The sequence below is a fragment of the Oncorhynchus keta genome, chromosome 2 (genome assembly GCF_023373465.1).
Source record: "Oncorhynchus keta strain PuntledgeMale-10-30-2019 chromosome 2, Oket_V2, whole genome shotgun sequence".
In the NCBI taxonomy this organism is placed as follows: Eukaryota; Metazoa; Chordata; class Actinopteri; order Salmoniformes; family Salmonidae; genus Oncorhynchus; species Oncorhynchus keta.
Window position 1 is genome coordinate 71,111,146 of NC_068422.1, and position 18,435 is coordinate 71,129,580.

General features: G+C 41.8%; 1 protein-coding gene across 1 annotated transcript; it reads right to left on the bottom strand.

The window, feature by feature from the left end:
• Window positions 1-3,020: 3,020 nt before the first annotated feature.
• On the bottom strand, window positions 3,021-6,429 carry LOC118359825 (glucose-fructose oxidoreductase domain-containing protein 2-like). Its single transcript, XM_035738621.1, has 2 exons — window positions 6,107-6,429; window positions 3,021-5,229 (listed from the first exon to the last, which is right to left on the bottom strand). The coding sequence occupies exons 1-2, from the start codon at window positions 6,357-6,359 to the stop codon at window positions 4,307-4,309; spliced, it is 1,176 nt and encodes a 391-aa protein (XP_035594514.1). The 5' UTR covers window positions 6,360-6,429; the 3' UTR covers window positions 3,021-4,306.
• Between the last annotated feature and the right edge of the window lie 12,006 nt (window positions 6,430-18,435).

An 18,435-nucleotide genomic window follows, 5' to 3' on the forward strand; every position in this document is an offset into this window, starting at 1 on the left:
AAACTGCCTCTGGAAGCAACGTCACCACAAGAACTGTTTGTTGGGAGTTTCATGACATGGTTTTCCATGGCCTTAGATCACCAACCAAGATGCCAAGCGTCAGCTGGAATGGTGTAAGCTCACCGCCATTTTACTCTGGAGTAGTGGAAACGTTCTCAGGAGTGATAAACCACACTTAACCTTCTGGCAGTTCGATGGACTAATATTGGTTTGGCGGATTCCAGGAGAACGCTACCTGCCCCAATGCATCGTGCCAAATGTACAGTTTTTTGGAGGAATAATGGTCTGGGGCTGTTTTTTTTTCTTCTTTTTTTTCTCAATAGGTCCAGCTAGGCCCCTTATTTCCAGTGAAAGGAAATCTTAAAGCTACAGCATTCAATTACATTCTAGACGATTCTGTGTTTCCAACTTTGTGGCAACAGTTTTGGGAAGGCCCTTTCCTTTTTCAGCATGACAATGCCCATGTGCACAAAATGAGGTCCATACAGAAATGGTATGTTGAGATCGGTATGCACATGCATAACTAAATGGGTTTGAGCCCTGAATGCTGCTTGGTTGAAAGCCATGGGAATTGCAAAAACAAAGAAGGACATAGCAATCAGGCTCCTCAGGGGTTTGTGGTATATGGCCAATATACCACGGCTAAGGGATATGCCCAAAGAACAGTCCTATTTATTGGGCATATACCACACCTCCTTGGGCCTTATTGTTTAATCATAGCAGTCAAAACCATTTCAAATCAACATCCATTGATAGAAAATAACCTGGAGTTTAATAAGGGCGATTTAGATTCTCTTGCAACATTCGGTTTCCCATTAAAATAATAATTATTGCTTCTTACCCTACGTTGATATTCCTTAATTCGCTCGGTAAAGTTATGGAAAAGGGTTTCATGGATAAATTAGGCAAATCCTCTGACGCTGCAAAACAACATTTTGGGGATAATTTTCAGGCCTTGTGGACGCGTTTTCAGAGGTCATTGGGTTAGACATTTTTACTAAACCTGCCAACACTGCGTGGCTTGTTCAATTAACCTAAAGTTGCAGACATGTTGCCCCAAACGTAAGGAGTGTTATCACAAATCAATTCGTAGATCAGCATGTTTCTCCACGATCACTACATTGTAACGTTTGGTCAGCAACAGCTGATTCCGGACACAGACAACGTAGCTGCTAACTTAACAAGCTAGCTAACATTTGGTGAAAACATTCAGCATTGTGTACAGCATAATATAGCTAGTTGGTAAGCAGCATTCCATTCGTTTATATTTAGTGTGACTTGCTCAGCTAGCATAATAGGTCTTCCCATAGATGTCCAGCCATTGAGCTAACGACTATCCATTTAAAAGGGCGGCTCGGCAGAAATATTTATATAAACTAATGACATTTGACAGCGGTTGCATATATGAATATAGGCTAAACACTGCCTTTAGGCCATGATCAAAAATAACTAAGCATCTGGGGTCAGAAAGACACACACATTAGGCAGTCAACCAAACTTTGCAACCAGTCTTTCGGCTTTGACCCGAGACTCGTAACACTTGGATATGGCGGACGTTAACATAGCTAGCCCGGCCTAGTATGGGTACAAATGTGTGTTAGCTAGTTGAGTTAGCATCTGGGCTAACACAATGGACACATGACTGAATAACTAAACACCGTATGTGCATCACACGTGGGTTGACCAAGGAAAGTTTGATACACTTTACATTCGCATTACCTGATATTCGAGTATGATAACTTCACATAATATAAAATCATACCATCACAATAGTCTTCACTGTTAATCATCATTGGTTGACTGTTGTCGTCCGCCGCCACAGACCGCCTTTCTTTTGATGCTGCCGCGCTACTATACTCGTTCAGGTGTTTGCTTCGCAAATGCCTTAGCATGTTCGTGGTGTGGCCGCAATGAAGGACGGTATCCAAACACAGCAGACAAGTCACTTTCTTCTCGTCTACTGCTCTGAAAAAAGACCAAACGACACTTCGCTTTCTAGGCGCCATCTTCACATAAACGTCTCGTCGGTCATCACTAGTTACCACAGCCTCAATATCATAAACCTCGCCTATTTATATAATTTATCTTATTAAATTGTGGTTTTAAACCTAACCTTAAACAAACTGCTAACCTTAAATAAAGACCACATGTTTTTTCATTAATTTCTACGATGTAGCCCTTTTGACTTTGTGGTAACTAATAGACGTCTCATCAGCGACCCCAATAAGTACTTCCGAGTCACGACATTTCTGAAACGTTATAGTGTCGGGGCGAGTCGAATGTTATACGGATGATGTATTTGTGCACATGCGCTTAGCTATCTAACGTCGCCTAAACGTGTGATCAGGGATTTCTCTTGAAAAAAAATCAGTTTTATTTTTATCTTCATTTTGGTGTCACATGCGGAAAACTGACAGCAATCCTTGCCCAATCGCGTCATAGAACTGCTTATGCTTCCAGATGCACAACCAAAATTGCTGACATGTCAGAACATCTGACAGGGGTCTAGAGAACAAAACAGCCATTATCGGTGCGTCCTTGACCCGCGAGTCCCGGCTGTTCTGATTCTAACCCAAGTTCATATGATCCTAGGCCAAAATCAGAGGATTTTACCCCGATCATGACAACTTGTCTGGGACGGCAAAACATGTCGAATTCGTGGCAAAATCGTATAGTGTCTGCATTATACCTTAGTGATTGAGAGTTGCTTGAATGCTGGAAAATGACACTAACGCTGCCACCTATCGTATTTGCAGTTTTCATCGAAAGCCTGCAGCAGAGAATTGGAACCCCTAGCCCGTCTTAATTATCAACATTGTGATGCAGTGCACTTTTGGGCAGTCTAATTGTACATCCATCATTTGAATGAGACCACAATTCATAGGGGAAGATTGGAGCTATATCATTCAATGAACATTGTTGTGTGGATTACTTTACACTACTGGAAAACATTGACATTTTATCAGACATTTTTGAAAATCCTCACGTCTGAGTAAATTAAACACGCACGGAGGCAGCAATACTAGTCAGATATTAACTTGGGAGCTGACAGGATTGCACGGTGTTTTCACAGCCTCTGTCCACTCCCCTGAAAATAAAATCACAGTTATTTTGTGTAACAGTGATAACACCAAGTAAAACTGAAATAACTTAAAACAAAATATAAATATCCATTTGTCTTGTTTTGTACGCTTCGTACAAAATAATAAAATGCAGTACTACATGTTATTTCTTAACGTAGCTCTTTATTAGCTAGCTACAACTGCATGTTCACTTATCTCCAACCATGATCAACTGACCATGACCTAACCCTCTGGGTGGTCTTAACCAATCATAGCACAGTATGATACGGCGGTAAAATGCATCCAATTATAATTCAGTATGTTTACACATATGAATATTACACCATTAACAAACATCTTATAGCTTATCAGACAGATTTCCACTTGCTGAACACATACTAATTCAATAAAACAGTCTTTCTTAGTAAAAACGCAAAAGTAAAAATGAAATAAATACAGTAGTCTTTCCACCATATAGGTCAGACACATTCTATTCACAGGCTTGCACACAGCACAGGGTTGTAGTGGCATTTTATCAATGCAAGAGATGCTGATATGGAAAATGGGATCAAGAATCAATTAATAAAAAAATACAAATATACACATCAAATAATAATTAACGGAAAGTCAAGGGGGATTGCATATGAGTAACTCTGCTGTGATGGCAGTCTGATGATGATGATACGCATCATCTTGTAAACTCTACAAGAAGTTGTAAAGTTAGATTTTTTTATGAAATTCATGAGTTAGTAAGTTAGTTACTTTTAAATAGTATGTTTTGTATGTGTATAATACACATTTGTGTAAGAGAAAACCCAACATTTCATCTGTGACATGTAGGTAAACAACTCCAAACATTTCTTTCATCGGCAGAAGTAGTGAGGCACTGTGAGAAACGGTAGCATGAATACTAAACACTTCCTCCTTCAAGGTGTTCACTGATTTGATAGGAATGTGTGTTGGTAAGGTGAACTAGGGTTGGATTGTCTGGAAAATGTAAAAACGCACACACAAAAACTCTGCTGAGAAGAAGAGTTCACATCCAGTAGAAGGTGTGCCCACCAGTCTGCCTGCCTGTGGCTTCTTGCAGGGCAGGATGCTGTGGCTTTGAGTGTGGCCCTGATGCACGGAAGAGGTCGCCAGACACAGGGTAGTGGTTGATAGGGGACAGTCTCCTCAGGACAGGCCATAGAGGCTGTCTGTAGGTCATTTATATTAGTGTGTGTGTGTATATAAATGAGTACTCAGTTCTTGTTTATCAGCAGCACCTCACAGAGGTTTTGGTTGGGATCTGGTTCCTGAGTCATGACCTCCACACTTTCCCACTCTCCGCTGCGGCTTGACCGTGTCACCGCCTCCACCACCGTCTGCACATACAGCCCATCCTCAAACGTCGACGCCATAGCAACCGGCCCCCGCGCCCACAACCGACGCTCTTCCTGTGCCTGGAAAGCATCTTTTAGAGCCGTAACCATGGAGCCTAGCCCCCGCAGGTGTGGCAGGGGGACATCCTTGACCTCTTGTCCCGTCCCTCCGCTGTCCCCTAGCAGCAGCTCTTCCTCTTTCCCTCCATTGCGCTGCCCATACAGCTCTGTCCCCCTGGCAATCAGCCTCCCTGCTGACCCAACAACCATCACCTCGTGGACAAAGGCCCCCGGCATGTTGAAGTTCAGAGTCACAGTGCAGCACACTCCTGACCCAGTCCCAGTCCCTACCCCTCTACCAGAAGCAGACCCTCCCATCAGCATCTGGAAGAAACTGAAGTCATCGCTGGTGACGCAGCGGATCCCGTGGATTGCTCCATTCTGCCCCACGAACGTCCGGAGAAGGCCGTGCACCCGCACCGCCCGTGCTCCCGTCAGGTGACTCAGAAGGTCCACGAGGGAAGAGCCAACCGTGTGGAGCCCGCCACCCCCCATCAGCTCCTCGCAGGTCCAGCCGTATGATTGATCGAGCAGACTGGGACCATAGACACGGGAATCGCACACTTGCAGCTCACCCACGTATCCCTCTGCCAGCAACTGCTGCATTGCTACGAACGCTGGGAGGAAGCGCAGAGCATTACCCACAATGCTCAGCAACTGGGGGTAGTATTGCGCAGCAGTCACCATCTTGAACGCGTCCACAGCAGTAGCAGCCTTCTCACATACCACATTTTTACCTATCCCTGAGAGCGAGAGCGAGAGCGAGAGAGAGAGAGAGTGGTTGTGGCACTATTTATTAACTGTGTGTGTGTCTATATGCAAATATAACCTCAGCCCTGACCTTAAAGCCCCACCCAACACAGGAATTCCACCATTCGGTCGACTCAGTAGGAGGAAGACCATACTGTCCAGACCCCTCTGCCACACGTGCGCACACACACACACACACACACACACACACACACACACACACACACACACACACACACACACACACACACACACACACACACACACACACACACACACACACACACACACACACACACACACACACCTCCCTCCCCCTTCCGGTTGGTGGAGATGCTCTCAAGAAGCAGAAACTAAAGCAGGAAGCTGAGGTCAAAGCTCAGGAATTCACCCAGATAAGACGGTCACCTCCTTTGACATAACCTACTAGTACCTAAAAACTCACGATTCAGTTAAAGCTTATAGGCAACTATTGTAAATCAATCAGAATACAGTGAAAGACAGAGAGGGCTCAATAGAGACTAAGAGAAGGGATGTAGTGAGAGAGGAAAAAGAGCCTCAGCCGTGGAGAGGGAGAGAGATGGGGGGGGGTATGAGTCCATAGCATTGCTTCCCTACAGCCTCGTCAAGTATTTGTGTGCTATGAAAACACAGTAAGAGTATTCTGTGTATTGGCTGAGCGTTGTGTAGGCATTGTGCCAATGTTTGTGGTGTAAACACTGGGATTTTTACAGCGATTAACCACGCTCTCCCACGGGGCAGAGGCAGGAAAGAACCAAAGGTTGCCACACTTCCTGGGTGGGGCTGGACACCATAGAACCCAACTGAGTGTGTGTACAAGCGTGCATGCATGCATTTGTGTTGTCTTACCCAGGGCTTTGACTGCAATCTGCCGTGTGAGTGGGGGTGAGATGTAGATGCAGACCAGGTCAACATCAGGGTGCAATAAGACATCGTCCGATTGGCTGGTGTGAAACAGAATGCCCAGCTCTTGCGCCAGGGAGCTTGCCTCCTCCTCGCTCCTCCCCCAGAGCGCGTGTACCTCAAACCCTTCCCCCCGCAGCAAAGGAACTAGCACCCGTGCCGTACTCCCTGTGCCAAACACACCAACACCAGGCAACATTGCTGCCACTCCACTTCACTGTATGTCTGGTTGGCACCACACAGACACGCAAGCATCCCAACGTCGTCCTCTTCTCTCACAGTGGTAGTATCTGTTGTTGCCTGGAAACACAGGAAAATGTTGTAGAATTATTATTATGTACAATGGAGAAACTAAACGTTGAATTACTTTTACATGTATTGCACAATTATAAACGTCCACGACTACCTACTCCTCTGTCCTACTATCTACACATTAGCTACAAATTGTTAGACCAGATGTGATTTAACCAAAGATTTTTGGTATCCATTACTGCGAGTTATAGATTTGCCTATAAAAAATGTTGCCAGAGGTTTTTTCAACGAACCTGGTATTGATTGAGATAGACGGGTCCACCCCAAAGTGTTGCATGTCATGATGACACTCATGTCTCGATCAGTGAGAGAAGATTTTAAATAGACAAGATGGCGGCATACACATTGTTAGATTACTTTATGGAGAGAAGCATTTATTCATTTTAACAACAGAGCATTTTAGAAATTCCAAACGCACCACTTGCAACTGGACATTTTTGTAGATACATGTTTTGTCGAATCGAGAACGAGGATAGTGTCGCCAATATCAGGTTAGTTGAAACTTATTCTCAAAAACAATTTGATATTCATACCTATGGTTCTATGGCTGGTAACCAAGTAGTTTACACTACAGAACTGCAAAGACTGCTACTTCTGCATGTGTGAGTTAAGCAGAACCATAGCTCTCAAACCCCCTAGTTCTCAGCCATTAGCTTTCCCCCAGACTGCCTTGTGTGAACTACAACCACAACACTGTGTTTTAACGTTTGGAAATGTCAAGTCATCGCTTGCGATACGGCCCTCATCAGCGAGAAACAATCCTTCAGATAAAGAAGATACTTACTGTAGCAGTTTTGCACAGTTCCATACAGCTATGGGTACTTCCATCCTATCAAACTACACTTCAAGTTATGCTTACATACAGGTGTTCGGAGCATGCTAGATTGCTAATTAGCACAGGTGGTCAGATTTTGTCTTCAGTCTGTTTTCCGTAAACAAGAGCTGTAACATTGAGATATGGCAGTGTGGGAACACTAATCCTATCAAGGTGTGTAAACGTAACCTTTTGTTTTCTGAAAATTATTTATTGCTGATATGAAAGGTCCATATGCTTCCAAAACCTTACTGCAAGCAATACATGTTAATGTTCAGACCGAGTGACGGGGATCTCAACAAAACTTCCCTCTAAAGAAGACGCCTTTGTACAATTAGTCTTATTATGTGTAATGGAACTGAGAGTCATGACCTAGGGCAAGGCAGAACCATATCCAGACTGAACAAAAATATAAAACGCAACATAAGTGCATGTAAGTGTTGGTCCCATGTTTCATGAGCTGAAATAAAAGATCCCAGAAATCTTTCATCCACACAAAAAGCTAATTTCTCTCAAATTTTGGGCACAAATTTGTTTAAATCCCTGTTAGTGAGGATTTCTCCCTTTCCAAGATAATAACACTATGAAGTTTCTAAAACTGTTTGAATGATGTCTGAGTATAACAAAACTCATATGGCAGGCAAAAACATGAGAAAGAAATCCAACCAGGAAGTGGTAAATCTGAGGTTTGTAGTTTTCAACTATTTTCCTATCGAATACAGTGTCTATGGGGTCATATTGCACTTCCTAAGGCTTCCAATATATGTCAACAGTCTTTAGAACCTTGTTTGATGCTTCTACTGTGCAGTGGGGGCACATGAGAAGGGATTGAGTCAGAGGTAGAGTGCAGAGTGCCATTAGCTGACCACGCGCGTTCACATGAACGTTAGCTTGCTTTCCATTGCATTTCTACAGACAAAGGAATTCTCCGGTTGGAACATTATTGTAGATGTATGCTAAAAATATATACATCGTTTGACAGGTTTCTACGGACTGTAACAGAACTTTTATTGACTTTGTCTGCACGCGCGTCATGAATTTGGATTACTGGGCTAAAAGCAGCAAACAAAAAGGAGGTATTTGGACATAAATGATTAACTTTATCGAACAAATCAAACATTTGTGGAACTGGGATTCCTGGGAGTGCAATCTAATGAAGATCATCAAAGGTAAGTGAATATTTATAATGCTATTTCTGATTTCTGTTGACTACACAACATGGAAGATATCTGTTTATAATAGTGGCTTGTTTTGGTCTCTGAGCGCTGTACTCTGATTATTGCATGGTGTGCTTTTTCCGTAAAGCTTTTTTGAAATCTGACACAGCGGTTGCATTAAGGAGAAGTGTATCTAAAGTTCCATGTATAACACTTGTATTTTCATCAACATTTATGATGAGCATTTCTGTAAATTGATGTGGCTCTCTGCAAAATCACTGGATGTTTTTGGAACTACTGAACATAACGTGTCAATGTATACTGAGATTTTTTAAATATAAATATGAACTTTATCGAACAAAACATACATGTATTGTGTAACATGAAGTCCTATGAGTGTCATCTGATGAAGATCATCAAAGGTTAGAGATTCATTTATCTCTATTTCCGCTTTTTGTGACTCCTCTCTTTGGCTGGAAAAATGGCTGTGTTTTTCTGTGATTAGGCACTCACCTAACATAATCGTTTGTGGTGCTTTCGCCGTAAAGCCTATTTGAAATAAGACACTGTGGTGGGATTAACAATAACTGTATCTTTAAAATGGTGTAAAATACTTGTATGTTTGAGGAATTTTAATTATGAGATTTCTGTTGTTTGAATTTGGCACCCTGCACTTTCACGGGCTGTTGTCATATCGATCCCGTTAGCGGGATCTTAGCCCAAAGAGGTTTTAAGCGAGCATGCAATTGGCATGTGGATTGCAGGAATGTCCACCAGAGCTGTTGCCAGAAAATGTCATGTTAATTTCTCTAACATAAAGCGCCTCCAACATCATTTTAGAGAATTTGGCAGTACGTCCAACAGGCCTCACAACCGCAGAAGACGTGTAAGCCGTGGGCAAGCGGTTTGCTGATGTCAACGTTGTTGCGTTTACTTTTGTTCACATAAGTTAGCTTGTTAGCTAACATTAACGATCCACTGGCTGGGGAGACAGACGCCCAGGGGTTCTGGATAACGATTTAGAAAATCGATGAGATCTGTATAACCACTCTTGTGACTAGGATATATTTTGGTGGTTTAGCTAGATGACTTTTGCACCGCCGATTGTTAGGAGGCTATGCCGTGTAACGTTACCTGCTGATGTGATGACGTCCCCCGTCTCGGTCAGACACCCGGTGGTGGTTTAATCTGTGGCAGCGAGACTCACCATTCACATTCAGGTCAAAAGTTAATGGTATCAGAGCAAGACTCTCAATTTATTCAAACTTCTGTATTCTGTCGTCAGTATACTTTTCGAGGTTCACGTTCGCCCAGCACCCGTCTTTCTTCACGACGTTGTCCTGATGAGTTTGGGCAGTGTTGTCGGAGAGACACAATTCCAGGCACGTTCATCAGAGCAACGCCTGGACTGGTTCAGAGAAGGGCTCCCAAGCCATCAAGACCCACGCCATTGGCCGTTCGATAGCCAATGGGCTCTCAGCAATGATTTCACCACCGCGTTCGAGCCTTCGAGGAGAAGCAGTCTGCCTGCAGCAGTGCTGCGTCCAACCAGCTTGTTCGATTGACTGACAGCGAGTTAATGTAAATTAAGGAAGCTTGCTAACGAATTAGATATGGTTTACGAGTAGAATTGCTTGTTTTCAGATTCAAAAATAGAGCTTAAATTGCATCATTGACATTGTCAAAGACGTACACACATTGGTATGCTGCGTTGCACTTCATGAAATCAAGAAAAAAACTGGCGACTTTGACAGACTGAGCAGTAGCCTACACTGGAAGAAAGTGAAGACAACTCAGTAAGGTAGCTAGTTACTATAACTTATCTGTCTATGATGTGTCACTCTGAAATGTGTGCATGTCGTTACATATAAAACAGCACCCACCAGTATCATGAAAGGTAATAGGAAGTCGACCTAATGGTAAATGTTAATTCTGAAATATTGTGATGCATGGCATGCATACAAAAGTATTAGTTATTATATTAATGCCATTTTGACATTTGTTTCCATCAATGACGGGGGTGTGTGTGTGTGTGTGTGTGTGTGTGTGTGTGTGTGTGTGTGTGTGTGTGTGTGTGTGTGTGTGTATGTATGTATGTATGTATGTATGTATGTATGTATATGTGTATATATATATATATATATATATATATATATATATATATATATATATATATATATATATATACACACTGTTTTTTGTATAATTCCAAGACATGTCAATCAGCAGTAGATCCAACAGTGTCCTCCCCTCCCCTGGTATGGTGAAAAGCTGAGGGATGGGCCTGGAGATATATAAATTATCTCAGATTCATAAATGGTGCTATGGATGTAAGGACTGACCATCCATGATATCAAAATGATAGTTTTAACCATGTTTTGTGGCTATATAGTGTTTGTTTACAAACAGAGTAAAACAAGTATGTATTTTGGGTTCTGATGGGACAGTTGAACTAAGCTCTTGAGGCATTTCTAAGTTATATTCTTCAATAATCATTGGAAACATATTTAATTTAAGTCCAAAAATGGATGTACTGTAGTAACTTCTGATTTCCCCTTTTAAAGTCTGCACATTGGACAAACTGTCAATGCCAATTGGAGACTACCCCACTGGAAGAAGAGGTCAACCACCTCCGTACTCAACTGCCTGTCTCTGCACCTCAGAAAAAGCAGTGTCTTGCCCACACCAAGGCAAAGAAACCAGTCAAGATTCAGGTGGGAAACTGCTGGCAGACCATGCTAGGGCTGCCCAAAACAGAACAAAGTAACAAAGAAAGTAGTTTTAGGCCTATCTTAAAATACTTGTCCTCCCCAAAGGGCTTATTATATAATAAAATGTAGCCAAAGCTATGATATTAAACAGCGTATTCTTTTATCAAATATCTATTTTCATAGTGTTAATAGTTTTGATTGTAATAATACTCTGTTGTGTATTTTTAATTTGAATTGTGCTTGATGTATCTGACACCCCAAATTAAGTTCCCTCTGGGAGAATAAAGTTAGTCATACATGCTATGTGTTTCCAATAACCTTAACTTGAATATTGAATCCATTTGTCACGAGTGCTGCAACAGGGCTGTGCTGTTGGCAACATTTCTGTTTTCCCATATGTAGAGGGTCCAAGTGGGAGTGAGGTCAGTGAAGATGAGGGAGGGGCAGGAGAAGTTAGCAGAGTAGGCCTATATATTACCTGAGCTGGATGTGGTAAAATATGGGATATTTTATGCAGACAAATAGTCAAGTCATCTATTTCCGAATTGGTTAAAATAAGGTTAGGTTAAAGGTCCAATGCAGCCATTTGTATCTCAATATCAAATCATTTCTGGCCTGCCGAAAAATTATGTACCTTTTACTGTGATTGTTTTCAATTAAAATGGTCAAAAAGAAATCAAAAATCTTAGCAAAGAGCGATTTCTCAAGCAAGAATTTAGCTAGGACTGTCGGACTGGTCTGATTGGGGAGGGGAAAACTGAAAATTAGCTGTTATCGGCAGAAAGGTTTGGAACTCTATTTCTTATTGGTCTGTTAACTAATTTACTGTCTGGTGATGTCACTAGTCAGGCCAAAACTCCATCCCACCAAAGCAGGATGAAATTCCATGCAGTCTTGTCAAACAGCTCTTACATTAAAAGGGCATTATCATAATGATCATAATCATGATCATAATTATCATAAACATAATCAACAGTGATTGATCTGTTGCTCTGCAGAGAGGCTGATTGAGACATTGTACTCTCTTAAGGTCTGGTTTCACAAGCGAGTCAACACTCCAGGAGTCATTTTCATGATGCCTGTCCAGGGTCTTCATTTTATTATTTTGGTTCATGGTACTGTTGGCAATTTCGTGGCATGCCTTGCATTGAAGAGACAAGATCTCAATATATGTGACCAGGTCTGGGTGGATGTGGTTTGTCACATTCTCAGAGTGGGAATTATCATGGCCCTTGTGCTCCAGCATCTTTCTGATACACACTTTTGAGGTGGGCCCATCATTGATGTCAATGGACACATAGACCTTACAGCTGTTTGCCGTGGTGTCCTGTGGCTGCCGTGTCGACTTTCCTCTTGCCATGTGTTTTTCACAGTAAAAATGAAGTGGTTGTGTATTTAGACTTTTGTAGTCATATGACCCATCAAGGTCACTGATATAGCTTTCGATATACACCTCCACCTCTGCCCTTACGACTCCTTTTGAAAGCACTCTTAATTTTAAAAATCCATTCTGGAAGAAAATAACATACAGCATAGAATTTCACTCCTCTACCTTTACCTTATAAACTGCCTCTACCCCCCCACAATCATATTTTTATTGAATTTTGGGTCAGTGGGGCCCCTCAGAAGGATTTTTTAAAACGGCCCCCCAATTCACTAAGTCCCCTGCAAGTAGGCCTATTGAGAGCACTCTCTCGGAGGTGAATTACCTCTGAAATTATGTGCAAGCGAGCGCTCTCCGACTTGTCAATCAACCAAAAGCTATTGTAATATTTTACATTATATACAAGTCCATTGTAATGATGGGTATTAAATCCTAGACAATCATTTTCTAACTATTTTCATTAAATCACTGAGCCTTCACCTACTTCTCGCTCCAATAAGTTTCTTCTCACACAAGTCTTAAGTATTCTCCTGAGGGGAAGACACAGGGGACAGCTGATTGGCAGATAATTAACATATTCATATATTCAAAACCAAAAAGTTTAGTGGTAATAGACAAGTTTTTTTATATATATATAAAATTTAAAAAAGACTGATATTCAGCTTATTAAACAGACATATGTACATCATTTATCAACCTCTTTCCTTGGGCTCTCGAGTGGTGTTTAGGGTTCTAATGCACTGAATATCAGTGCTAATGGCGTCGCTACAGACCCTGGTTCGTTTCCAGGCTGTATCACAACTGGCTATGATAGGATGACACACAATTGGTCTACCGTCGTCAGAGGTTTGGTTCGGCTGTCAGTCATCAAAAAAAATTGCCTTACGCTTCGAACACACCGACTGTGTTATTGCATCGCTGCTGCATAACATTTTGCGCAGCAAGGCAACTATACTGATGCAGGTACCTTTTGCAGATGGTCGAATGCGGTTGGACACATGGAGAGAATAATTTTCGCAGTATCCTCAAAACCGTGTATTTTTGACACAGCTGCTGACAGCTACATAAACACAAAAAATGCTGATTGGAGACAAGTATGAGGTTTCTGTGTTTTACACTATAGCCATTACCATATATATCATTGAATGTTATCTGCTGTTGGCTTGTGTCACGTTCTGACCTTTATTTCCTGTGTTTTGTATTTAGTTAGTATGGTCAGGGCGTGAGTTGGGTGGGCAGTCTATGTTTGTTTTTCTATGATTTGGGTATTTCTATGTTTTGGCCTAGTATGGTTCTCAATCAGAGGCAGGTGTCATTAGTTGTCTCTGATTGAGAATCATACTTAGGTAGCCTGGGTTTCACTGTGTGTTTGTGGGTGATTGTTCCTGTCTCTGCACCAGATAGGACTGTTTTGAGTTTTCACATTTCTTGTTTTTTTGTAGTCAGTTGTTCATGTGTACATTAACGTATTAAAAAGAACCATGGACACTTACCACGCCGCGTATTGGTCCTCTGATCCGTTTCGCCTCTCCTCTTCGGAAGAAGAGGAGGAAATTCATTACAGCTTGTGTGGATGTATGTATGTGTTATGCAACATAGCTTACATGAAACATTGTAAAGATAGGGCTGACTACTGCCCCCTTTGGAGTAATTGCGTGCCCATAGTAAACAGAAAAAAAATCTGTCAAAAATTGCTAATATGCATATAATAATTATTATTGAATAGAAAACACTCTAAAGCTTCTAAAACCGTTTAAATTATGTCTGTATGTAAAGCAGAACTCTCAGGGCAGCCATTCTCCCAAACTCTCTCTTGTCATCAGAAAATTTGGTCCAACTTTGACATCATCGCCCCCACCCTTCCCAAGCAGCTACAGACCCAGGAACAGTTTCTCTGTCTTCAGCGCGATGTCTGCTTTCAATGGGGCTTCTCATTGTGAGAATCGCCCGTTCACGAGACTTCTGGCGGGCTGAAACCTTCCGGTCGTGCGAAAAAACAGGTTACTCTCATGCACGCTCGGCTCAGGTGCTCTCTTTCTTCCAAGATTGACTAAACGATGCGTGTGTTTCTGTTCGAGCTCAGGATTGTTTTCCACCTTTATAACATGCTAAAGCTTGATTCTGAACATAGTTTGACAAGTTTAGTCGACATATAATATGTAATTTTTGACGTTTTGGTGCGCATCCACTTGAATTTTGGCTGCATTTCAACCGAAATATGTCGTGTTTGATAACCGAAAGAAACAGACTCAAAACTAAACGCTGTTTTTGGTAAGTATAATTCCTTCCAGGTCTTCTGATGGAAGAACATCAAAGGTAAGGGAATATTTATGTGGTAAATTTGGGTTTCTGTGGACTCCAAGATAGAGGAGCCATAATGCTAATTTCTGAGCGCCGACTCATATTATAGCCTAGTGAACGAATTCTGTAACGTTAAAAATAAATGTAACACAGCGATTGCATTTAGAAGAAGTGTATCTTTCTATATATATGTAGAACATGCATATTTAGTCAAAGTTTATGATGTGTATTGCTTGTTATCTGACGTTATCTGCCGGAGCTATCGTCATTTCTCAGGACATTTGAGTAGCATTTTTTGAACAATGCGTCATTGTAAACAGAGATTTATGGATATATATAGCATATTATTGAAAAAAACAAATGTACTGTGTAACATGTTATATTACTGTCATCTGATGAAGATTTCAAAAGGTTAGTGAATTATTTTTCTTTTAATCCTGCGTTTGTTGATTGCATATTTTGTTCAACTTGGCTATGCAAATTAGCTGTGTATTCGGTGGTGGTTTGACATAAATATGTGCTATGTTTTCGCCGTAAAACATTTTAGAAATCTGACTTGCTGGGTAGATAAACAAGGTGTTTATCTTTCATTTGAGCTATTGGACTTGTTAATGTGTGGAGGTTAAATATTTTTAAGAATATTTTTGCGTTCCATGCGCCACTTTCCAGCTGAACGTGGGAGGGGCTCGTTCCCAAATGGGAACACTGAACCTCAACAGGTTTAACAGTTAAGGCCATGGGCCTTTCTCATGATGGAAAAGTAGCATGAAGACAAGAACTGTTCAATGAGTTGGGAGGGGGGCACATTTAGAGCGTGGTGTTGCGAGAACAAGCGGTCTTTTGTTAGATAACAGGAGCCAGGTGCGAGATAACGGTATGAGCGCATGGATGTTCTTCACAGCAACACTTACATCTATCAACAGAAGCGCAAAGAGGCGGGGACCCGCCTGAGCGCCTGCAATAGGCTGAGCAAGTTTAAACCACGCCCAGTCTCTACTGTGATAGGCCAAAGAATACTGTTTACATACATCTTGTCAGTTCTCTGTGAGGTGGGACAGAGAGCCCGTATATACGATAATTGCATTTACCACTTATTGCTTAGCTAATAAAAAATACATAGTATACAATCGGTGACTCATTGTCATATTTATCCTGATACCAGATTCGAATTGACACAACTCTAACACAAGTGTCCACGATAGTAGGATTGCCAGGTCAGTTTAGTAGTGAGCTTGTGCTAGATGTGGCTAGTTAACGTTAGTTAGCTAACCTGTTTTTTTTTGTTTTTTGTTCAAATAGTTATTTTACCAGGTAAATTGACTGAGAACACGTTCTCATTTACAGCAACGACCTGGGGGATGAATGAGCCAATTGTAAACTGGGGATTATTAGGTGACCATGATGGTTTGAGGGCCAGATTGGGAATTTAGCCAGGACACCGGGGTTAACACTCCTACTCTTACGATAAGTGCCATGGGATCTTTAATGACCTCAGAGTCAGGACACCCTTTTAAGGTCCCACCTGAAAACCTAGCTAATGAGGTGTGTGTGTGTGAAAGAAAGTCAAATAAATAATGCTAGTTACTACCCCTGATAACTTTACCAAATAATCATGTTTGAAAGAGTGTGAGTGTGTATGCCAGAATAATAGAAATGGTAGATACTACTGTACCCCTGATAATTTGGTCAGATCCATGATAGCTATCTAATAACTGTAGTTATGCTAGGTAATGGTTTGGCTTATCGTGTTCATGCCTATGTAGAAGAATACTGTAGGAGGAAGTGGAGAGGACTCAGGGACAGGTATCAGAGAGAGAGAAGGGCAGAGAAAGATAAAGAGGTCAGCAGCTTCAGGCCAGCAGCATTGGTGCTTCTGCCACATTCTTTATTTTCTGGATCCATTTATTGTGCCTAGGGAAACGAGTGGCAATTTTACAGCCAGACCCTTTACTTCATCCACAAATGTGGGCGCCACCGGTGCATCAAGACCCTTTGTCATTTACAAGTGAGTCCACCGGTGCAGCGAGACCCTCTGTCATCTACTAGTGCGACCATCACCAGTGCAGCAAGACCCTCATCCACAAGTATGACCACCACCGGTGCAGCCATGGAAGATGATAATGGAGCAAGCACCTCTGGATCTAGGAACACCTGAGATTATTATGACCACCGAGGACCTTGAACAGGATGTGGCCGTGGAGACAAACATGGAGAAATGAAGAGGAACAATGTCACAACAGGCGCTATCGTAGGTACCAGCTCCCAGATCCACTCAACTCATTTCAGCATAGGCTACTCCAAGCCGTCGAGAGGGAGGCAGCCCAACCTGATCCCCACATTGAGGATGAAGAGACACTCTTTGCCTGTTGCCAACCCTGAAGAGGCTGCCTCAGCAAATAAAAGCAGCAGTTAAGATAAATTCTTCAGCTCCTTTTCGATGACAAGTTCAATGGTACGTTTTTTTTCTCTTCACTACACAGGTAGTGTCATAGGTTTTGCAACAGTGAAGTAAAGTGTAATTTTTTACAGTATACTCATGTAGGCTAATTGGTATTTCAGATCAAAGGATTAATGTTTCTGTTTCTGGGATAGAAAATATCCTAAAACAAGTTTGCTGTCTAAATATTTGCCTGTCATATTCATCTTTTGATCTGAAACACAAATTCCATGAGTAAACAGCAAAAAGTATTGTAGCGACCCGCACAGACAGCTGTGTGTTATGTGTTAGGCTAGTAGGTGGTTGTGTTGTACTTACCAGTACCCAGTGTTTGCGGGGCCGACATAACAATCAACATACTATCTGCCAATCACGGGAATGCCTGGAATGTTCTGATGCCGGGCATCCTGGCGGTTGGCAGAGTGGCGTGGAGGGAGGTTGGGCAGGGGGATGGAGCATTGGAAGTTAAGACCAGGTTTAGCCTTTGTTCTCTCTCTTACGGCTGTCCTTTACAAGAGAAGGTCACGGTTGGCTTGTGGGGTATCTTTAGTTTATTTGGCATGGGCTACGGCCAAACAGTAGCCTGTGTAAAGTTGTGTTAATAAACCGTCAATTTGTAAACTCAACCCTCTGTCTGGACAATTGTTACTTTATGATCTAGTCAGGTCATTACAGTATTACCAACTTTACCACACTGCTCCAATATTTATGCCACAAACAAAACTAAATACTGTTTGTATAGTGAACATAAATCTCACATTTAATGGTGTTATTTATGTAATGGTTGTATGTTGTTTTTCTCTTCCTTTCCAGAGATGGAGTCAATTTAGCCAACGAGCTCACAGGAAGGACAGGAGGAAGAGTTGTCTGGTTGTTGTTTTGACCTTCTCCAGTGGGTTTTGAGCAGGTGAGGAAAGAAGATGTGAGGAATCAAGGAACTGCAACTGAGATTTTCCAACTGTCCTTATTCCGCTTACTATGTCCTTGTTAGACTTTTTTTAGTTTACAATTAATTGAATTCATAAAGTAAATCGTTTCTCAATATTTAGGATAGCATTCATTATTTGTTGTACATAGATTGCATGAAAACTGACACACCGGAGAATTCAGATTTTCTTGTTCTTTTACAAAGACTAAAGGTTAAATGTGTGTTTATCAG

What these genes read in the sequence shown, in the direction of transcription:
- LOC118359825 (XM_035738621.1), bottom strand. Translation starts at nt 6,359, where the DNA reads ATGTTGCCTGGTGTTGGTGTGTTTGGCACAGGGAGTACGGCACGGGTG. An exon ending in GATTGCAGTCAAAGCCCTGG is followed by an intron (nt 5,230 to 6,106) that starts GTAAGACAACAC and finishes TCTCGCTCTCAG; the next exon opens with GGATAGGTAAAAATGTGGTA.